The sequence below is a fragment of the Papilio machaon genome, chromosome 26, assembly GCF_912999745.1.
Source record: "Papilio machaon chromosome 26, ilPapMach1.1, whole genome shotgun sequence".
NCBI lineage: Eukaryota > Metazoa > Arthropoda > Insecta > Lepidoptera > Papilionidae > Papilio > Papilio machaon.
The window spans coordinates 4,347,355-4,372,260 of NC_060011.1; the positions used below are offsets into that span (position 1 = coordinate 4,347,355).

General features: G+C 33.1%; 1 protein-coding gene across 1 annotated transcript in view; it reads right to left on the reverse strand.

Moving 5' to 3' along the window:
* Window positions 1-20,796, reverse strand: part of LOC106708188 (inactive dipeptidyl peptidase 10) — a 150,173-nt gene extending 129,377 nt beyond the window's left edge. Inside the window, exon 1 of the mRNA XM_045684523.1 lies at window positions 20,753-20,796. Coding sequence (XP_045540479.1) covers window positions 20,753-20,776 — 24 coding nt within the window. The 5' untranslated portion in view covers window positions 20,777-20,796. The remainder of the gene's footprint in view (window positions 1-20,752) is intronic.
* Window positions 20,797-24,906: the final 4,110 nt, after the last annotated feature.

Consider the following 24,906-nt stretch of genomic DNA (forward strand, 5'->3'; position numbering starts at 1 on the left):
ATTAAAGTAACATAGTTTCAAAGAAATGAGTTTCCCTAAAAATTAAAAAAAATATCCTGAAGCAAAGCAACGTTTATAAAGTAATAATAGTTTAAACCTTCCTCTTAATTAGAACAGTTCTCAGCAGTACTTATACAGTAGTGATAAATTACAACTTAAATTTACATAAAGATATAAACGCTCAAGTAATAGAAATTGCTTTTACCCGCAATGCGTAAAATGATACTGAAGTAACGTTAAACAGAAATAATCTTGCCATATAACAAGACTTATTATTAACTTAGTAATTAATTTCACAACCAAAGAAAATTTAGTGATGCTACCTCTTTGATAACCTGTGTAAGAATATATTCAAATAAGGATATCTAACCCGGTGTGAGAGGCGCTGCTGTCGCGGTTAGTTCTGCCAGAAAATATATAAAACCTATTGCATAGAAAAGACACAAACACATGAAAAAGACAAGACATATGTTGTGACACTTTTGTAACCTCGATAGAGGGGCGCTAGTGAGCTTTCATAATTTAGTTTGATTTATGCCCACCAGGTCAGATAGTCTTATCTAGGCTTACCATACCACCCGGTTTGACCGGGATAGTCCCGGTTTGAGATCCCAGTCCCGGCGTCCCGGTCAAACTTGAACAGCACCGACACCCCAACCAATTGTTCCCTCGCGAAAATATATTCACATTTATTAATATGTTTTCAATTCATAATAATTTTGATTGCATTACATATATGAAAAACACAAATTAAGCGAAAAGAAAAATGAAAATGAGCCTCTTTCTGTTCTGCGTCCCGGTTTGGCTCTTCGTAATTATGGTAAGCCTAGTCTTATCTGTCTATACTTATCGAATAACATTTCACCTTTCAAAATTCATCAAGTAATTTTGGTTACAAGTCAGAATGGAACGGACATACATAAAAATCAACTAAATTTAATAAATCTTGAAATTTCACTACTACTATCTCTATTCAAAGAGAATAAGAGAGAAGGGAATATGTTTTATATAAGTGTTCTGACAGTGAAGACTCGGCTACATTACGTATGTACATATATTATCAGGACAGACAGGCAATAAACTGTACGCAACTATAGTTTAAATGCATTATATTGACCTAGCAATGGATTCTCCATTTCGATTGTCCAGAGCAAATACGTGCACAGTACTGCAATCTGAATACTCTTTATTTATTAAGAGAAAATAAAGGATAAATAAAAATGAAGCTAGCGATGAATCAATAAAGTGAAAATGGTTTCATATCACGTAGCAAAGACCAGTAAAAGCAATAAAGATTGTATTTCAAAAGCAATTAATTCTTTCGACGCAAAATACTCCTATTTTAAGTACAACGTCTTCTATAATGAAAAAAAAAAACGGTACGGATATTAAAAAAAGTAAATAATTTTTAGCTCTACAAATAAATTAATTAAACGTTCTTTTTGTACTTCATACTAAAATTATAAATGTGAATGTATGGATGTTTGTTTGAAGGAATCTCCAGAACCGTACAACGGATCTCGATGAAATTTGGCACAGACGTAGAACATAGTCTGGAAGAACACATATGCTACTTATTAAGTTTTTTTTTAAATCCGCGCTGATGGAGTCGCGGGCGACAGCTAGTTTTATATAAATGCAGTATTTTAATGGAATATGGAAGTATTTGACATGCACATACATCATTGTGTAAGCTCTGGGCAATATGTCAACACGTATGACAAAGAAAAATGGCGAGCGGAACACATAAAGTTACGACTGTAATTTGTAATATTAACATGGACTTTTATACACCCTTTGATGAAATAACAGCGCTTGACCACGATTTCTTGTATTATTAAGTATTTATATAGTCGTACCATACGCATTAGTTTAATAACAGACGATTTATTCTATTTTTGATGGTTTTTAAATTGCACAGAATTTTATTCAAATCCTTTCCTTTGGTCCCTTCGTACTAAAAGGCAGCGTAATTGCGTGCGTGCCGGAGGCCTGATTTTAGTCCACGTTTCCGTTACACCCTTTTCTTAAAAGAAAGAATGAGAAGGGGAAATGGATTTGACGGAGGAGGTGACGCATATTAAGAGGATATATCCACTTTCTGTGCGTTCCCTCTTCTGTCAATTAAAAGTCGATAACACATCTGCGATTGCGGATGTCTATGGGAAGCGGTCGCTTTGCTATTTAGGCGTATTCAGACCGTTTGCTTGTTTGACACCTTATGATAATATATAAAATAAAATCTTTGAAACTATTATTTTACTCTTGCGTCGCGAGTATCACGTTGCGCGCTTTGTAAACACAACGTTGAATCATCAACGCTTATTGTCTATTGGGTACAGACAGAGACTATATGTCAAAAATATAGAGTTTCTCCGTTATCTTGAAAATCGCAGCGTCTTGTCTCACGACGCCAAAGGTTGTGAGCGACTGTGATTGGAGACTAAAGAGCAAAATTTCGGCGACCCGTGCCTAAAAAAAAGTCGCCGGGTTTCGAAGATTTACATTTACTTGTGTACGAACGGATTAAGAATTAAGTTTGTGTAAGATAAAAAAAAATGTTGCTTATCAAATTGGCCTTTTCCGTTATCACAGACTAGAATACAAAAAAAAATCTAAAAAATGGGACCCATCTGCAAGCACTTCCTTTCGATTAAAATAATTTCTATCAAAATCGGACCACCAGGGGCGGAGTTTCGCGGTAACATACATAAAAAAAATATAGTCGTATTGATAACCTCCTTCTTTTTGAAGTCGGCATCTTTGTTAAAATGACGTAATTCTGGCGTTTACAGGCTCTTGGCTTATAAAGTTATGAATGCTTTAAATTGAGCAGCGTCTCAAGTACTACTTCTAAGTAGCTGTAATGCTCAAAATTGTCAAGTCAGTTTATAACATAAGTGGGGTAAAGTTAGTCCCAAAACGTGAATGACTTGTATTTTTAAAAAGCGGAATATAAATTATACTGAATAAATTTCAAAGGGCTTTGGAAGACAGATACTTCTGCATTGCGTGTAAACTGCGACGTTTTAATACGAAAACGTTTATCTGTTTCGTATACGTTCAGATTTATTGGTTAGAAAAAAAAAAGGTAAAGCATTTTTTTATAATCTTTAAGTTTTAAAAATACTTTATTTAAGTCAAATGAAAACTATCAAGAGCCACTCAATATTATTTTAGTCGTTAATTTATGTTAAAATTTATATAAGCCAACATATAATTAACCTGTCAAAAGGTTGATAAATGGCTGGTAATCGCCTTAGCTAATTTGTCCTCTATTTATTTCATAATAACTTCATAGGTATAAATGTATGCAGATTTCACAGACTTTAAAATAGAATTATAATCTTAGAGCGGACATTAAGTGTACTTTTATTTAAATATTTAAATTATAAATAATCTCAACTAATACCGAAGGAAAACATAATGCAACCTGTACATATTAGGTCCTTACATATGAAATTGGCGTTTTTCGTACTGGCCACTTTATTCACGAATTTCTCCTCTTTGGTAAGGAATTCCAAATTCAAATTTGTACAGCTATAGACTCATGTATTTGTGGTTCGATGACCGTCATTCATTTGTTTTTTTCTTCTGTTTTTTTCTGTTTGCGTCACTCATTTTACAAAATGGAGAACTTAAAATATCGCATTATTTACGAGTACGAGTTCCGCCGTGGCACTAGTGCTGCGGAAACGACTCGAAGGGTGAATGATGTGTATGGCGGTCGTGTTGCAAAAGAAAACACAGTTCGTTTTTGGTTCCAACGTTTTCGTTCTGGAAATTTCGATCTGCAGAACGAGCCCCGTGGACGGCCTGAGACTCAAGTTGATAATGAAGAGTTGAAGGCTATTGTGGAAGCGGATCCATCGCAAACCACGTCCGAGTTAGCTGCAGGCTGCGATGTTAGTGATAAAACTGTTTTAATTCACTTGAAGCAAATTGGGAAGATTAAAAAGCTTGAAAGGTGGGTACCTCACGAATTGACTGAAGCAAACCGGCAAACGCGCGTCGACTGTTGCGTTACATTACTAAACCGGCACAATAATGAAGGTATTTTAAACCGAATCATTACCTGTGATGAAAAATGGGTTCTTTACGATAATCGGAAGCGCTCAGCGCAATGGTTGGATCCTGGCCAGCCAGCCAAATCCTGCCCCAAGCGAAAATTAACCCCAAAAAAGTTACTTGTAAGCGTTTGGTGGACTAGTGCCGGTATTGTTCATTATAGTTTTCTCAAATCTGGCCAGACTATTACGGCTGATGTCTATTGTCAGCAATTGCAAACCATGATGGAAAAGCTAGCGGCTAAACAACCTAGGCTGGTCAATCGCTCCACGCCACTGCTGCTTCACGACAACGCTAGACAACACACTGCGCAACAGACGGCTACTAAATTAGAGGAGCTTCAATTGGAAAGTCTTAAGACATCCTCCGTACTCCCCGGACCTTGCTCCAACAGATTACCATTTTTTTCGAAATTTGGATAACTTCTTGCAAGGGAAAAAATTCAACTCCGATGGGGCAGTCCAAAACGCCTTCAAAGATTTTATTGATTCCCGTCCGACTGGTTTTTTTAGTAAAGGGATCAATGAACTACCTATGAGATGGCAAAAGTGCATAGAAAATAATGGTCCATACTTTGATTAATTAAATATATTATATTAAAAAATATTCGACTTTTTGTTCCTCCCATACAAAACGCCAATTTCATATGTAAGGACCTAATATTTGAGAAGAAAATGATATGTGTGAAGTCAATCCATACTGGGCTAGAGTGGTTAACTATGGCTTAGTCACTCCTAACTTAGGGTAGGCTCCGAGCCCCTCAGTGGGGACGTTTAGTGAGCTAATTATGTCAGTACCGATATCTGTCTCAAGGGTCATACTAGAGCACCAAAATTCTTTTATGTTAATGGTATGTCACAATAATAGATCGTGAACTGTTTTCCCTGTTTAGTTCTTAGTTACTTGTCGCCCGCGAATCCGTCTGCGCGGAATTCAAAAAACGTAATGAGTAGCTATGTGTTCAGACTATGTCTACTCTACGTCTGTGCCACATTTCATCAAGATTAGTTTCGGATATACCTTCAAACAAACATCCATCCAACCGTCCATCTAAACATTCGCATTTGTAATATTAGTATGTTTTTTTTTGGATATACAAGGCGTTTGACATGACATGTTTTTGATAAAATTTAAAAAACAAAATTTGTTACTAGATATTCTTTAAATCTAGTAATTTAAAGTTACTGTACAAATACACAAACATACATTAATTAAAGTGATAGAATGTACTATGTATTCCACATGCTAACAAAACTAATTGAGTGTTAGTTGCGAAGCGGCAACTGCGCCCACGGCTAAACGTACAATATTAGCAACGCTAATGGATCTCTAGAGAGGATGATATTACCACCTAGGTCACGCGTATTTTGTAATAAGAACTAATCTATCTATATATATAAAAGAAAGTCGTGTTAGTTACACTATTTATAACTCAAGAACGGCTGAATCGATTTAACTGAAAATTGAAGGGCTGGTAGCTTAGAACCAGGAAACGGACATAGGATCATTTTTACCCCGTTTTCTATTTTTTTTTTATTCCGCGCGGACGGAGTCGCGGGTAAAAGCTAGTAAAATATAAAAGAAAGTCGTGTTAGTTACACTATTTATAACTCAAAAACCGCTGAATCGATTTGACTGAAAATTGGTGGGCAGGTAGCTTAGAACCAGGAAACGGACATAGGATAATTTTTACCCCGTTTTCTATTTCTTATTCCGCGCGGACGGAGTCGCGGGTAAAAGCTAGTGATTTATAAAATGACTTTGTGTAAAACTGGTTAATTTTGGCTTTTTACTTGATAAAATTATTGTCAAATCTTGTAATTTTTTGATTGTGCACGTGACATAACTTCTTAAATAACATCATCACATTTAATAAATAGATATACTAAATCTTTTAAACTATATATAAATCTACAAAAAATAATTGATGTATTTATTTATAACTTAACTAGCTATCGCCCGCGATTCCGTCCGCGTGGAAATAAAAAATACGTGATAAGTAGCCCAGTCTATGTTCTACATCTGAGCCAAATTTCATCAAGATACATTGAGCCGTTCCGGAGATACTTTCAAACAAACATTCGCATTTATAATATAAGTAAGATTAAAAATTTTGTTTCATTCCATTTTCACTATACATATGTAACAATATTCAAATAATGCGGCATAGCTCTAGAATTATACACAAATTTGCACGACATTTGTGAATATCGCGCCATCTATTGTACTAATAAATTCAACTGTCTGAAAATATAGCATCGCGCTATGCTCTGACATAATTATCTGACCCGGTGATTGTAAGTAAAACTAAATAATGATAGCTCAATAGCGCCCCCCTGTAAAACACAAAGTGTCATAAAATAATTGTCATACTGTGTCTGTCTTATATCTTACTTCTTACTAATATTATAAATGCGAATGTTTAGATGGATGGATGGATGTTTGAAGATATCTCCGGAAAGGCAGAACGAATGCAGATGAAATTTGGCACAGATGTTAAACATAGTCTGGAAGAACACATAGGCTAATTATTTAGCTTTTTTAATACAACGCGGACAGAGTCGCGGTCCACAGTTAGTAGAAATTATATAAATAATAGTACAGTAAAAACAACAGGAACAAAATATTGCCAAGCGAAAACCGTGAGGCAAACTTAGTTCAATAAAATGTTAAAGGACGCTTCTCTGCATTTATAGTTAAATTGACAATAGCGTGCAATAAAATAATAAAACATCCGATTATTAAAAGGCTTTATCTGACCAATCTACTTTAATATGCTACGCGAATTTTGTAATTGCACGTTAAATAAATTCAATTCAATGCGTGTTTAATCGATACAAATGGGACTCGCATTCGAATTTGATACGTTCGTTATCATTGTTAATTCAACATAATATTTGCGAAGTTTATTTTGATACGTGCAAAAACACATAATAAACACTACAAAGATCCATCAGACATCACGTAATGTTAAACATGTTTTGACAAACACGTAAAGTTTGACGGAAAGTTTAATCGCTTATATGATGTTTTGAAAGAACCTTTCGAATATAGAATCTTTTATAATAACACTAGCTGTTACGCGGAATAGCAAAAAAGAAAAATTATCACGTAGCCTATGTGTTATTTCAGACTATGTTCTACATCTGTGCAAAATGTTATCAAAATCCGTTTAGCGGTCCCGGAGATACCTTCCAACAAACATTTACAACGCATTTATATTAGTAAGAAGTAAGATTACTAAGGTACAATCGTGTACATTAAAGAATTACATTCACTTCTCGCTTAGAATCAAATATCGTACATCAAGCTGTCACTATGCCAAATTTCAACTTATAGTATAACAAAAAATGGCTTAATTTTAATGGACGCAACTGTACACTGCGGCTAAAATTTCGCCACAGATTTGTATTTTAAAGCCATTAACACGTTTAAAATGTACAATAACAGTAGCCGTTAGATAAAACACGTTAACAGCGGTATTAACGTTCAGAACCCAAGCTATTTATCCACTCGAAGTCGACTTTTTGAGCACTAAAATTTTATTTCACCGCCAGTAACGTAATGCCTAAATCGTATTTTTCATGAAGTCCTAAACGTAGTGATAAAAAATATATACATAAATAATAAATATATGTGTCGTATAAACTGAAATTAAATAGTATCAAATACGTTAAATCAAAGTAAAAAATTGAGAACACATTACAGATATGAACAAGGAATTTTTTAAGCTTAGAGTGTTTACATTGTTAATGATTCTTACATTTTTGATTATCAGAGTTCAGTTGAAATTAAAAAAATTGTTAACATTTAAAATATAAAATATGTCCTTTCTTTCGTATTTTTTAACTCTATATTTTGCAAACTTATTTCGCGTAAAATTTCACTCACGCTTCGGACATAAAAATCGTTCTCCTTGCAGTTCTAATCTAGATATTTTATTTCTATTCTAATTTAAAAATTTTATTATACCATTAAAAGTTTTCGCTGCATCTCAATTCGCTAGCTTTGTGCGGAAAATTTGAATAACTCGATTTGGTTCCCGTGCGTGCCTGCGGGAGTTCTGCATCCTATTATATCATCCTATATTAAGTATTTATAGAACTTAAACCTTATAATTTAAAAAAAATTATACTTAAGTAGATTTTTAAGTAATTAATATGTCATTTAATTGATTCAATTTAAAACCGTAATCATGTTTCCTCAACTCGATTATCGCTCTCCTTTATTCTATTTGCATATCTTTCGTCTCTCTCATGTAACGAAATGTCACGCTTGATTGAGTGCGATCAAAACGTTGTCTAAAAAGTTTTATTTCGAAAGTTCTTTTCATATCTATATATATAAAAGAAAGTCGTGTTAGTTACACCATTTATAACTAAAGAACGGCTGAATCGATTTGACTGAAAATTGGTGAGCAGGTAGCTTAGAACCAGGAAACGGACATAGGATAATTTTTACCCCGTTTTCTATTTTTTATTCCGCGCGGACGGAGTCGCGGGCAAAAGCTAGTTGTCGATAAAGTGGTATTAGGAGTGGAAAAAAGGACTAGATACTTGCTGTGTTACGCGAAAAAAAAATGATTTCTTTCGCTCACACTATTTGACATAGAACAATAATTCATCGGCGCCTGAAATGAACATGTCTATAAACGATAACAACTAATCAATCTCCAACGTACTTAACAGGGTATTTTATTTGGATTGTTTCTCGTGTTTATTGGAAATGATTTATGAAGCACTATTAAATAAGACGCGTAATTCGCGATGTGAAATTATTGCTTATACGAATATAATGTTCCGACACGATTTAATAAAAAAATAATTATGATTAAATACTACAAATCTTACTAATATTATAAACTAGCTTTTACCCACGACTCCGTCTGCGCGAAATAAAAAAAAACACATGATAAAAAATCCTTCCTATGTCCGACTCCTAGTTCTAAGCTACCTCCCTATCAAGTTTCAGCTAAATCAGTTCCACCGATCTTGAGTTATAAATAGTGTAACTAACACGACTTTCTTTTGTATATATAGATAGATGCCAATGTTTATATGGATGGATGGATGTTTCTTTGAAGGTATCTTAAGAACGGCTGCATGGATCTCTGAGATTTGGCATAGATATAGAACTTAGTCTGGAAGAAAACATAGGCCACTAATTATTTTTTTTATTTACGCACGGACAGTGTTGTGGGCGACAGCTAGTATTAAAACAAATATTATACACGTTCACTTTATCAGCGTTTTTTCTTTAAATCTCTGTTTGACTTTAAAGATTATTGCCGTATAAATAATTTAGAATTTAACATTTATTAAAAAGCTATGGATAAGCTAGAGACATTATTAGGAAACTTTCAATTTTTTTTACATTTACCCTGCGATATTTATTAACCCCTTTATATTATAAAATGACGATATTGACTATTTTAGTATTTTTAAAGGTCACCATGATGCAGTTTAAAATTACTGCACAGTTACTTAAAAATATTTCGCGTTAACGTTCACAGTTAATGTGAACGGCTCTATGCCATAAAACTGCCTCTTTATATTTTAACGTTAAAACATTATCCTTTCAGCAAATATCTAGGGTATAAAATAACAGACTGAGAAACCAGATTTCTGAGCAAAATTTCCCAAGTGAGTATATAGTGTTTTATCTAGGAAAATAATAAAAAATAATATATATCACGTTGTAGAATACATAATGCGATGACAGAAATTAAGACATCTTCTACGTTTAACCATCTGAGATCGTATCAAGTTTTATAACCAAAACTAAGTTCATCCACTTTAAGATAATTTGGATTCGATGTTGATGCCAAAAATTAATCAGCACAGTCTGAAAGGGCATTTGTTATTCGATTTTAATTACACTTGTAGAACGATTTGTTTTTCTCATAAACTAAAAACTTATGGTTAAGTTGCACTATCTCTGGGTGACATAGACTATATTTATTACTAGATTTTTTTTAAATCCGTGCGGAAGACGTCATGGGGAACTTTTTTATATATTGAAAAAGTTAGCGCTTGACCAGGGTCCCACCCGATGATGTGATGATGTGGTCTAAAGATGGTACGCGCTAGCTTTGTAGATGCCTATTCACTCTACTCTTGAAGACCCCCATATCGTACTTGGACAGAAAAACTGACGCCGGCAACTTATTCCAATCCTTAGCAGTACGCACAAGGAACGATGATTCAAACTTTTTCGTCCGAACGCGCGGCACGTCTACTACATAAGGATAGATTCCAGCCGTATGTAGTAGACGTGCTAGTAATAAAAATGTAAAATGCGTATTTATTCGAATTAGTATGTAAATAAAACTTTATTAATAGAGGTAGATATGACGAGATACTGAACGTGAATTGAAACGATATATCAAAAATTAATTCAAGCATAAAATATAGCTATCAAATGATCATAAAACTGTTATATACGCTCTCAATAAATTACCTACTTTCATTGAATTTCAAATAATAGATTACCTATTATTCTCTGTTAGCCTGGTACTTTGTTATTAATTTAAAGAACAAAGAGATAACAAAAACACGATACTCGTAAAATGCTTAAGGCGTTTGGTCCTCACAAATAACTAAAAGGTTCTTTGGAGAAGATTTGATGTAATAAATAAAATTGCCGATGGTTAAAGGTGGGCTAATTTAATAGTGCACACTTGATATCTATCAATTTTAGTTTTTTAGTGAGGTGAGATGCTTATAAACATCGATTAAAACGAATGAATCGATTCTAAATTCAAACATATGTGACTCGAATTCAGTTGTTATGCAATATACATGTGTTCGTGCCATTATTTTTGTAACATTCTTACAAGTAAAAGAGTTCAATGACGTTACATTGTAATGACGTTCGATTGACATGATAACAATAAATATGTAATATTTAAAAAAAACGTAAGCAATTGTACAGTTCTAATTATAAAAAAGTCTATTAATTTATACCCGTCTTTACAAGGTTATGTTGTTGGATTTTTATGAAGTGTCAAATATGGTCTAGTAAAATGGCCCAACTCTAATAATATAACTAATGTTATAAATGCGAAAGTTTAAATAGATGATTGTTAAAAGGTATTTCCAGAACAACTCAATTGATCTTGATGAAATTTAGAACTGATGTAAACAATAGCCTGGAAGAACACATAGATTTCTTATTGTATATTACGTAAATCATTTTTATACTCTTTTCCTTGCCTCTTTGCCTTCGACAATAACCTTGGTTTGTTGAGTAGTTCTTAAATCGAAACATTATAAATACTTACCCCGCAAATTTTCATTTAGGTATGTATCAAATCACACTTACCTGGAATAAAAGAAAAATACAAAATAATTAACATTTAAATTTGCACATTGAAATACAAGAAGGTTATTTTGACGTATACAAAGTTCGCGTGACGTGCCATAATCAGGGGTACCGTAATGAAACTAAAAATTCCAACCACGTAAAACATTTACATATTGTTACTGAGCCTTTAAATTAAAAGAGAAACATTTATTATGCAATAATGAAACATTCCCTTTATGAGCTTTGAGTTTTTATTTATGTTCTAGCTATCGTCCGCGACTCCGTCCGCGCGGAATTAAAAAAAAACCTTAATAAGTAGCCTATGTGTTCTTCCAGACTATGCTCTACATGTAACCCAAATTTCATCAAGATCCGTTAAGCCGTTTCGGAGAAACAAACATCCATCCATCCATCATATGAAAAGTAAGATGTAACGAAATGTAATAATTTTTGGATCCTATTTTAGAGTCAGCGATGCCAATTTCGGCACTTCGAACACAATAAAACGTAAGTTGTCTAAACTAATGCTGTGTGGTCGCGTCAGGAGAATCGCGTTGCGTACGATCTGTACACACAATGTTGAATCGGCTACGGAAATCTTTGATCGCTAAGCGACTTACGCAATACAATGTCAAAGTTTTATACACAGGCACGCGTCGCCGACATTTTGATCTCAATCGTTGTGAAAAATGTCGCTGCGATTTTCAAAATGTCGGAGCAAATTTAAACAGTTGATATATTGTGAATTCATATTAACAATGTACTAATAAAACAGTAACACGCGTTGACGATCCAAAGTTGCGTGTATCCGCGCGCAGCTAGATACTCGCAACGCAATTTTAATTTCGAAGATTTACGTTTCTTTGTGTAGCAAGGGTCTTATAATGTACCGTCGGATAATAGAGCAGTGAAATATGCTGACAGCTATAACTTTTCAGTTGTTAAATTTGAACTTAAAAATAAGTCTGAAAAATAAGGCTTATACCGTGCACGATGTACGTACTCTAATTATATCGACTATAATTATTACTTATAAAATTTGAACGGAGTCAAAGTTTTCTAGTAAGTAATGTTAAAATTACCTTGGTCTTTAGGAGGAGTCAGATATTTTATCTTATCCATATATCTGATACTAAATTTTATTTAATTCTAATCGGACGAAGTATGTTAAAATTTGCCTATAAATTGTGAGTTGCTTCATTGATATTTACTCTTGGTCACTTGGTATTTTGTGAACTTGGGTGACTAACCGTAAATATCCACCGCCGAAGCTCATGTACTAAAACATATTCTTATCTTTTTTTAAATAACACAATATATAAAGCCGGTAGTTATTACTAAATTCGGAGAAAACAAAGCTATGTTTTAAATATTAGAACAGTGAGTTTTCTTAAAATTTCACAGCCACAAAGCTTGGCTATTTTAAAACTCACGACTTGACCTGTCTACGCCATTCAAACTAATGATGGTCCTACACTAGTTTAATTCAAAAGCGGTAGCGATTTCATATTTATCACGAACACAAGCTTTATTTTTTTTATTTAATAGTATGTGTTTATTGGCCAAATAACAAAAGGGCAACATGCTACGCGAGTATCTGTATATTTTTTTATATGACGAGTTATATACAACAATTCGCTTATGTACTTCTGTAGCCTAAACAACTAAAATATTTATAACAAGGTGTCATTCGATTCGTATTCCGTTCTAAAGTGTTATAATTTTAAATCTATCTATCTATATATATAAAAGAAAGTTGTGTTAGTTACACCATTTATAACTCAAGAACGGCTGAATCGATTTGACTGAAAATTGGTGGGCAGGTAGCTTAGAACCAGGAAAAGGACATAGGATAATTTTTACCCCGTTTTCTATTTTTTATTCCGCGCGGACGGAGTCGCGGGTAAAAGCTAGTAGTAAATAAATAACTCATTATAATTTTAAAGGAATCCTATAATATTTTAAAATCAATATTAAAATGTTAATTACTTCGCATATTTACACCTGCGTCGTTGTCGATCACTTTATATTTCCATTTTATTCAAAAACAAGCAGTCGCCCGCGACTCCGTCCGCGCGGAATTATGAAACAACTTAATAAGTAGCCTACGTTTTCTTCCAGACTATGTTATACATCTGTGCCAAATTTCATCAAGATCCGTAGAGCCGTTCCGGAGATACCTTCAAACAAACATCCATCCATCCATACATCTAAAAATTCGCATTTATAATATTACAGTAAGATTCTATTTTTAAAAAAAACTATCGAAGTGATACTTAAAGTAGTTTTTATAGCGTCTCTTTGTTTTGTAATGAATAAAGTATTAATGAATATTTAAATAAATAATGGACAATTCTCTCAGTATAAAAGGAATATTATATCGCTTCTCTCTCATCGCCTATGACTTGCGGAGTTGTCAACATTCCAACTCAGAATGATACTTTACAACACTATACACTTGGCACCACAAAGACATTTCACATATCCGTCCACTACGCTTGCCTTATGTCTATTTAAGGCTAGATATTCTTGGGTGTATTTAAAAGAAAACAATAAAAGGCTTAGTTTAATAGCTTAATTTGAATAACCACCTTAAATTTGCCAGTAAACAAAGTAAAACACTGAAGACGTCGGTTAAAACAAAAAGGTGACGAAAAATACCGTAAATTATGACCTTATACCATGTAAGTTATATAAATTACTATATTTATACATATTAATAAAATTGAAATGTCTGTACGTATATCGAAAAAAATATATATTTCGTACACATGATATATTTGCGTTTGTAACGATAAACCAATTTTTAATACTTCGCCTGTCTGTCTTATAGTAATTACCACTGAATATCTTTTATGAATTTATTATACAGCGCAGCGTTGACTTTGTCAGTTGTCAGCTTGTATGTGTCTCGGTGCTGAAAGCCTACAATGACTAGCCTATAGTCAACCTCACTGGCCCACTGCAGGATTTCTTATCAATAGCTGGCAAACGAGCAAACGGTCACCTGAATTCGCCGAAGTAGCGAGGCGACCGTTGTCCATAGACATCCGCAAATGCAGAAGCGTTGCCTACCTTTAATCAACGAAGAAGGGGACGCAAAGAAAGAGGATTTCTCCTTCCTATGCCCTACTTCCGCCAAGTCCACTTCCCCTTCCCATCCATTGTTTCCTTCCTAATAAGAAAATGGTGGGAAGTGAAAGAGGACTAAAATTAGACCTCCGGGACCACACCCATCAGACGAAACACGGAATAGATTCCACTTGTCGCCTGTCTTCTGTGTGGTCGTGGTATTTCACCAGGCGAGGCGGCCTACTCGTGTACCCAACAAATATTGTTGTTGGGTAAAATATTTGAGAGATTGTAGAAAGATTATTGATTTTATTATTTACTTTTTAATTTAGATAAAAACGTTTTAAGTTGCTTCTTTTATATATTACAAACGAAGATAAGTTTTTATTTGAAGATTGAAGATTATCATTAGATAAAGTTAAAATATCATAGTCGATATTTACTCCGTTAACGCCGATAAGAAAACTGGTAAAGCTTTAACGAATTTAATCTTAGCTCGGACACTTACCCGTTAGAAACTGTAAGAATCTCACTTTTTAATTACTTTTTAAATGATTTCGCTCAAGGGGGTTGTAATGTAATAATATAAAATAACAAATGAAAACTTTTTTAAAGTCCTTTACTAGATATTTGTAATGATTAATACTAAGGACTCGCTTTTCATTTAGTGTCAGTGGTTTCACTAAAAAAAAAATTAGAAATACTAAAAGGACATATTATATATATATATATATATATATATATATATATATATATATATATATATATATATATATATATATATATTATATATTTATATATATTTGCATAAACTAAGCTTCAGAATGTTAAATAAGATTTCGTAGAACATAATGCTTATACATACTGCTAATCGAATAAACGCCTACGCCGTAGGCAAAAAATCCGTAGCACTGCTACGACATTAATTACAAATCGGATTATGCAAATAGCTTGAAACGTTCTAGAAACGGACGGTACGCTACTTAGTTATAGCGTCATTTTCAAGTTCGATAATCTTAAAAGTTTCGAAAGGATTCTCTCTCAAAGAATATTTATTTTCAGAATAAAAGACATAAACGAGACGAGTTCTGTTCTTTAGTGTTTTTGATTAATTAAAATCTTACTAATATTAGAGTAAATGCGAAAGTTTAGTTAGGTGGATGGATGGATGGATGTTTGTTTGAAGGTATCCAGAACTGCTCAACGGATCTTAATGGAATTTGGCACAAATGTAGAACATAGTCTGGAAGAACACATAGGCTACTTATTAAGTTTTTTTTTATGCCGCGCGTACAGAATCGCGGGCGAAACTAGTACTAATATAAATTGATGTGATATAATTATTAATTTTTACGACTATACAACAAAAAATTTAATTCAATAATAGGAAATAAATTGTATTGTACAGGCTACGCCTAGTGCGAGGGTACTGATCAATACTTATAAAGCAACCCTTTTGTATCCATAAAGTTTCTTAGCTTAACTGTTCAATGTAAACTTAAACTTAATTTTTTGGATTGCAATAAATTATTTTTCATTTTCATTTTCATTTACTTATATCATTGGCATCTTTTTAGTTATTCTCTTATTTATAATTTGGATAAATAATCAGTTTTATATTTGTTGTTATTACTGGCTATTATTAATGATATATAAATTATGTACTTTTTGGTGTACTTTTATAAATATATTTTATATAGTACGACCGTGGCTCCGTAATTAAGCTCTTGACATGCAATCTGCAAGAACAATTCCCACCATGTACCAATTTGTTTTTGATTTACATATACACATTTATCCGACGTTATTACGATGAAGGAAAACATCGTAATGCAACTTGCACATCTGAGAAGAAATTCAATGATATGTGTGAAGTCAACCCGCACTAGACTAGCGTGGGTGACTATGGCCTAGTCACCCGAAACTTATGGTAGGCTCCGAGCCTCTCAGTGGGGACGTATAGTGAGCTGATGATGATGATGATGAATATATTTTTTCATTACTTACTGCGTTCTCATTGTGTACTTTAATAAATTATTTATTTATTAAAAAAATATATTAATTTTAATCCCCGAACAAGCATCAAATCATTCTGTACATAGATTACTTTGAAAAATAAATTCTGATAACAAAAACCAGCTTAACTTTACTATAGCGTGACTCGCAATAAATTGATTTATGCAAAAATATTTCCAGCCTTTGTTCACATCCGATACAATCTGACTAGATCGTTTGTAATGCTAGTTTCACACGACGGCGGAACTGTGAAGCAGAGCAATAGAATGAAAACTTACATTAGACCACTGCAGTGACAATTGTTATAATATATATCTTTGTGTCTGTTTTTTATTAATACATGTGTCTCAGCATTGGAATTCTATGGTTACTGTCGAACGAGTACTAGTAATAACAATATTAGTACTGCACTGTCTACTGCTCTGCCTTCCTTCTACCTCGTGTGAAACTAGCATAGTAAAAATGTTTCCGTTATTTTGTAAATTTTATTCAAAATGGTTTTTCGTTTTGCAGATTCTATTGTAATAAATTCTGATTGGGCATTTCCGACTTTGTGTACTGCTGTTTTTTCTACAGCTTATCTATATAAAACGAAAAAGGTGGGATTTGTTTGTTAGGAATAAAATAAAACTCTATTGAACGGAATTAAAATAAACATAAGCAAGTAACTTATGGTATTTTTATTGAAGTATCAAGGCAATAATGCTTCAATTTGCCAGTCTAACGGTGAGTTTACACTGTAGAAAACTTGTTTGTTATCATCCCTCTCTTTCTTTAATATGTCGACGCTGGAAAGCGTAAACGCTGTAACCCCGAAAGTATGAACTTTACATGAGAGCCCAAAAAATCATAACTCGTGAGCTGATACGCCTACAAGCATGCGGTATTTAGCAATGTTGTGTAGTTTGTGCTAACCTATAATAAAATCATTATCGTTTGATAATGGTTGAAATTATGAACGTGTGAAAAACATATTCGCGATTTCAAGGGTTACAGCGTTTATGCTTTCCAGCGTCGATGTAATACGGTACACATAAGATAACTTCTTGAGGAAAGCACTAGTACATTATGTTCTACATCGACGTTTACATTCGTTTTTATAAAGCCAATTGTAAAATTAGCGACGCTAGAAATTCTATATCTGTGTTTAACAACATAAGTTGAACGTTATAAAATTTTACAGCGTCGCCAACTAACGCAATAAAAGCTGTTTTATACTCGTAGTTGCCGGGAAATACGCAATATAGTGATAAGCTATCTCACATATGTGCCTAGTTTTAGTCCACTTTCTCTTCCTATCCTTCTCTTATTAGGAAAGGATGGGAAGGGGAAGTGGATTTGGCGGAAGAGGTGACACTTAAGAAAGGGAAATATCCTCTTTTTGTCCCCTTCTCCGTTGATTAACGGTAACCAGGTGTCGGTTCGATCGTTTGCCACCTTTTGATATATAAAAAATGTTTAGATTTATTACCAGGATTACAGAAATGCTCGTCATGATTGTGTTTAGCTGATCAGTTGGAACCTACTGTAGTATAAACGGCTGAACTGTTTTTGTAATATAATGTTCCCTTCGAATGGCATTCGTCCCCAGAATGTCTTTTAAATTCAGATATTAAGGATAAGGTTTTTTTTTTAGTTTAAATGTAGGTAGTTTTTTTTTGGATTTATTTCTATAGAATTGAAGTGCATTCATATTTTGTGTTATAACTTTATTAAAGAAAAAACTTGACAAAATACATCGGTCGATATGTGATAACAGCAATATCAGTTGAAAGGAATGTCGAAGAATTCCCTAAAGTTCATATAAATCCATCCAAAGGGATCTTGCGCAAAAATCCCTGTAAATATTTCGGACGCTATAGAAAGGGACTCAAAAGATTTTGATTAAATAACAAAATATATGAAAACCGAAACCAAATAAGATATGAAATATTCGACGACGATGAAGAATTCCTTTTTACTTTTTTGACATTTATGTAACACTAGCTGTCGCCCGCGACTCCGTCCGAGTGGAATTTAGGATCTGTTAAGCCGTTCAGGAGATAACTTTAAACTTCCATCCATCCGTCCATCTAAACATTCGTATTTATAATATTAGTAAGATTGGAATGTGTACTCCGGTTACAACGACATCAAAAAGACAGGCAATTTGCAGTGGCAATAATTTTGTATGTACCCGAAATTGTTTGTGATGTTTATTAGAGTAATGATTTACGTTTTTGAACGTTGTATATATCATTTAAGTGGTTCCCTCTGTGTATGTTTAACAGTTAGCTTTCATGAATCTAAAAATAACTGTAACAAAATATTGTCTTAAAATTTTAGAACTTATTGACTTACTGACGGTAGACTTCCTCTCTTAATAAATCTACGCTAAGGGTTGCTCTAAGTAATCTTGTTGTAACAAACTGCCACACTTATAGTCGCACTTAGAGTCGTAAATGATAGAAGTCTCTGAGTCCTGCGGTAAATGCGACAGTAAGTTGCTTTTGAAATCAAATCAAATGCAGGAAGTAAGTGCTAAGTTAACAGACATTTCACGGCGTGAACAACTTTGTGCAAACAGTTCAACTTATTTGTCTTTGCTGTGCCGTGTGAAAGCTTTGAACGTGTGACAATCGTTGCAAATGTCCGTTTTAAACGTGTTCCGATTGTTACTCGCTTTGAACAAAGCTTACTTACGAAGATATGAACTAAAGAAGAAATGGATTTTATTATCTATCTATTTACTTGTAAAAGTAATAGGGTAGAGGAAAAGAAAAAAGTCTAAGAAAAATGTAAATGGAACAAATTAATTAGAAAATAAACATCCTGTATCACCAAGTCAAGACATTTACAAGAGAGATAATTTTGACAGCTGCTCTACTGTTCTACTCTCTGTTAAACCATTGGATATACGAACAAGCGGCTACCTGAATTCGCTGAAATAGCAAAGCGATCGCTGTCCATAAATATCCACAATTACAGATTATAGACGTAGGAGGGGACACACAGAAAGATAATATTTCCCCTTTCTACGCGTTCTCACCTCCTTTAATTCATTTCCCTTCCTCCTCCTTTCTTATAAGACTAAAATTAAGCCTTCAGCACCACACTCCTATGACGAAACATGGAATTGCTTCCATTTCATTCCTGTCTTCTGGGTGATAAAGTACTAGGCGAGCTGACCAATTCGTGCAACAGATTTTGTTGTGCTGGCTCTCCTCTTTTAAAAATGCAGAATGCCATGAGTTGCTGATGCGTAACCTTATATAATATAGGAGGTATTTTTTCATAGCACTTTATTTTTGTATCCTTTATTCATTAGAAAAGTATGGGTTAAGATAAATGTAGTAAAATGTTTTCGAAATACGATTGTCCCTAACCGATTTAAAACCTCCGTAAAAGTTTAGAGTGATTTAATCAAAAGGTATCGATAACGTCTTTCATATAAGTTGTGTAGATAAACTTAGTAAGTATAACTTTTTTAAGTTTAAGACGAGATGAAGTTTTTAACGAGCAAGCATAAAGAATTCAAGCGTAGTCTAATGTTTATGAAAGTGTGGAGGATATTAGATTATGTGAGAAGAAGCTTTCCATTTTAAAACTTAAAATCTTTCGAAACATTTTCTTGAATTAATAATAGGAAAAAAAAAACTTTACAACATAAATCATTCACACGATTAACGAAGTGAACCCGACTGACATGAGGTTCAATTCGTTAGAAGAATAAGTTTTTATTTCAAGTAAAAGAACAAATTTAATACGTTTTATTTTAATACAAAGGTTTTGAAATGCGGACTTACTTATAAGGGAGAAAAAAAAAGAAAAGTTGAAAAGCTATATTAAACCTATTCATCATAGCAGACGATTCTAAAGCTTTAGAATGTCAAGCCTAATGATTTCCGGTTAATCCCTTCAGGCTTATTTTGAAATTATTAAGTGAAAGTTCAGCTTACTTTCATAAAATATGAAAAAAAATATACTGAAAACTATGAAAAGTCATGCCATTTTAGCATCGTAACTTATTATTGAAATAGTTCTTTCTACAGTAGAAGTGAGAGGACAGATATTACATATCTTACTAATATTATAAATTCGTATGTTTAGATGGATGGATGGATGGATGTTTGTTTGAAGGATACCTTCAAACAAACATCCATCAGTGATGGCTTAACGGATCTTGATGAAATTCGGCACAGATGTACAACATAGTCTGAAAGGACACATAGACTACTTATTATGTTTTATTTAATTTCACGCGGACGGAGTCGCGGGTGACTGTTAATAATATATAACATGTTAAACTTACCTCGTGTTTATGATCTTTCTTCATACTCCCACCATGACCTCCGCCACTACTTTGAACGGTATTCATTTTTTACAATTAAAATATTAATTACAACGAACGAAAGTGTTTGATACTTTACACTTCAACACTCGAATTTACAATTTATTAAAGTTTATTAAGAGTTTAATAGGATTTTTTTGAATTCAATTCAATTTAATTTAATTTTAAATTTCACTAAAGATAAATGGACATTTCTCTCTCATTTTATAAAGGCCGTGTATTTTCATGCCGCTGGAATAGTTTGTTGTATTTATAAACGGTTTTCTCTTATTTATATTCGAATGTTAAAAACATTTTAATTTAAATACCATTAAATATTTAATGAAGTGTTCAATTAAACAAAGTAAGGTATTGTTTATTAATTTTTTAAACACATTTGTTTTGAATGTAGAGTATATTACTGCAATATACGTATTTTGTGATTAATTTTCGTCATATAATGTGATCCAATTAGCTTTTTTTATAAACTAGACTATGGGACTGCTCAAGTAACCGACTCTGAGTGAGGGTGAGATAGAGGAATATTTCACGTCAATTTCGTAATCAATCGGGTGACATACCGCAAATTACTTTATGTAAATTGGTTCTTCGTTCAATTTATTTCAACCGACACTGATAGAAGGAACACGTTTGCTACAAACTCGATTTCTGTCTAGATACGTATTGTTTGATGTCATAAGTTATCCAAAGAAATAAATTACCTTCCCACTTAAGATTGTCGATTGCTAACACAAAAAGTAATCTAAATGTATTTAGCATATGTATAATGGGTAGGAAAAAAACGTCCTCAACTATAAACGACGATGTTTAATGTAATCTCGAAATCAGTAAATGTAATGTGTGTTAGAATAAAATTTATGTTTACTGTTTATTTTGTTAAACAATATAAAATTCTATGTATCGTAGTATTACTTAAGTTGAATTAAGTTGAATTGTTTGTCTAAGTAACAAGGTCAGTATGTTAAGTAAGAATTTCTTGGCACTGAACATATTTAACACTTACACTAAGACATAAAAATTTATTCTTAACTTTATTTATGTACAACTAGCTTTTACCCGCGACTCCGTCCGCGCGGAATAAAAAAAATTGGAAACGGGGTAAAAATTATCCTATGTCCGTTTCCTGGTTCTAAGCTACCTGCCCACCAATTTTCAGTCAAATCGATTCAGCCGTTCTTGAGTTATAAATGGTGTAACTAACACGACTTTCTTTTATATATATAGATAGACTAGCTTTTACCCGCGACTCCGTCCGCGCGGAATAAAAAATAGAAAACGGGGTAAAAACTATCCTATGTCCGTTTCCTGGTTCTAAGCTACCTGCCCACCAATTTTCAGTCAAATCGATTCAGCCGTTCTTGAGTTATAAATGGTGTAACTAACACGACTTTCTTTTATATATATAGATAGACTAGCTTTTACCCGCGACTCCGTCCGCGCGGAATAAAAAATAGAAAACGGGGTAAAAACTATCCTATGTCCGTTTCCTGGTTCTAAGCTACCTGCCCACCAATTTTCAGTCAAATCGATTCAGCCGTTCTTGAGTTATAAATGGTGTAACTAACACGACTTTCTTTTATATATATAGATAGACTAGCTTTTACCCGCGACTCCGTCCGCGCGGAATAAAAAATAGAAAACGGGGTAAAAACTATCCTATGTCCGTTTCCTGGTTCTAAGCTACCTGCCCACCAATTTTCAGTCAAATTGATTCAACCGTTCTTGAGTTATAAATAGTGTAACTAACACGACTTTCTTTTATATATATAGATTACAGAAATTTTGTTATAAAAATCATAGCCATTTTAATGGAATATTAATAGAATACATTACCAAAAAAAAAAAATACTCTACTTCTATCCATTACCAAAATAAACCTTTACAAAATTGATTCTCATCTTTTTTTTCTTTTATAAAAATTTGCGGTATTTTCCTGAAAGTGTATGAAACATATTCTGTTTTCACATGTCCTTTGAGACTTTCAATAAGATCTTTTTCCACATTTGTAATACGATATGAATTTTTACATCATTTTTTCTTGCTAAGGTAAAGTGAAAAAAAATACATACTCTTGATTAGCATATCTACCATATCTGTTTTATTTGAATAATAACATATTTCTTATCTCTGTGTATTTAAACTACTGTCGCACGTGACTCCGTCCGCGTGAAATAAACAAAATAGTAGGTTATATGTTCCTCCAGATTATGTTCTACATCAATGCCAAATTTTATGGAGATTCGTTGAACCGTTCTGCAGATACTTTCTAACAAATATCCATCCATCCATCTATACATTCAATCATATTTACTTTATTTTAATCTAATATATAAAATTCTCGTGTCACAGTTTTCATTCCCGTATTCCTCCGAAACGGCTTGACCGATTCTCATGAAATTTTGTGAGCATATTCAGTAGGTCTGAGAATCGGCCAACATCTATTTTTCATAACCCCCCCCATTTTTTTTTTAACTGCGCGCGGACGGAGTCGCGGGCGACAGCTAGTTTCATTAAAGAGTAATAATATTCAACTAATCAAGGAGAAAACCTATCAAAGAAAATTGTATCTTAGGTACTTTTCTTAAGTCAATGTTTTGCTATGACCGTAATATTATACGAGTACTATTAGATGTGTTTTGAACAGGATGAGTTATGAACGCACTTTACTGACAAGTTATTTACCCTGCGTTGCGCAGATCGTAACTACTTGACACTAACTTATATCTGATCTAGATAACTTAATGGAAAACTATGTCATATATAATAATATATACTATGTTACGTTACTTTATAAATAAATAATTACACTCAGAGTGTAGAGACACGCATAGTCGTTACTTGAGTAGTCCAATTTATATTAAATTTATGTTTCTCTTTTGTTTCTAAGTTAATTGATACTTATTGAAATAAAATGTGATTGTAACTTTTTAATTAATAGAGGAAAAACCGTGGTTTTCTGCTACCAAAATTTTCGTATAAAACATATCGTTACCATTGTCATTATTATCTTTAACAAAACAGAGATAATAATATGTTTTAAACGGAAAATTTGATCTCAGAAACCTACAATAAGTGGTTTTGAGAAAGGACGGTTTAGTCGTGCTCGGTCAGGACACTGTTCCGCCCCTGATATGTATCTGTTGTGGATTAATTTATTTACCGTGATTTATATACCGGAAGGACCTCCACAAAATGTCACCGATTGGTTCATAATTCAATTTACATAATATAAAATTTGAAACACTTATTTATTATTATCAAGAATAAAACGACAAAGCGAAACATTCAATAACTAACAACAATAACTTATCACAGCACACAGAATATTTAGGCCACGACAAATATTTTATTTTTTAAAAATTACATTAACTATAACTAATTTAATAAATTCGATAATTTGAAAAATCTTAAAATGGATTTTTTTTTTTTAAAGTTGGTTACACTAAGGAAGTTTTAAAAGTAAAAGAACAAAGGAATTGAGACTTTAAAAAAACACTTAAGGGTTTATATTTGATCGGTGATTTTAGGGACCGCGTGCATTCTGGGACACCTGTAGATTCAATTGAATTTCTAATGTTATTTTATTTTTAAAATTTTAAAATTAATTTTTCAGATATAGCGACTAGTGTTGCGGATGTTTTGTGTTTAAGGTGAGATAAAGATAAAGGATTTAGGGGAGAAACGAGTGACGCGTCCACCCCGCTTGCGTCACGGAAGGCAACTGAGCTTTAGTACGTCCCCAGCAACTGAACCTGCGAAGGATATAACGATTAATCTCCCGATTTGTAGACAGATTTGTTTCGAAATCACTACGACTTCAAACTCTCCAATTTCGATCATTTTTTTTTCGTCTAGGAATCTTCAATATTCGCGCCATTCAAAGATGTCTCGAAGAATCTCTTAGAACCAAAACAATACGAGTTAAAAATTGAAAGAAGACAAGTTTTTGTCGATCAAAGTTTTTTTAAAGTATCCATTATCCATTAAAAATATGATGAGATACTTTTGTTAAAATAAGAATGTACCAAAAAATTTATTTGAGATTTGAATTTGTTCTTTTCACATTGTTTTTTTTTAGAATTTTATCTCTCACGTCCACTATATGTGTTTCGTGC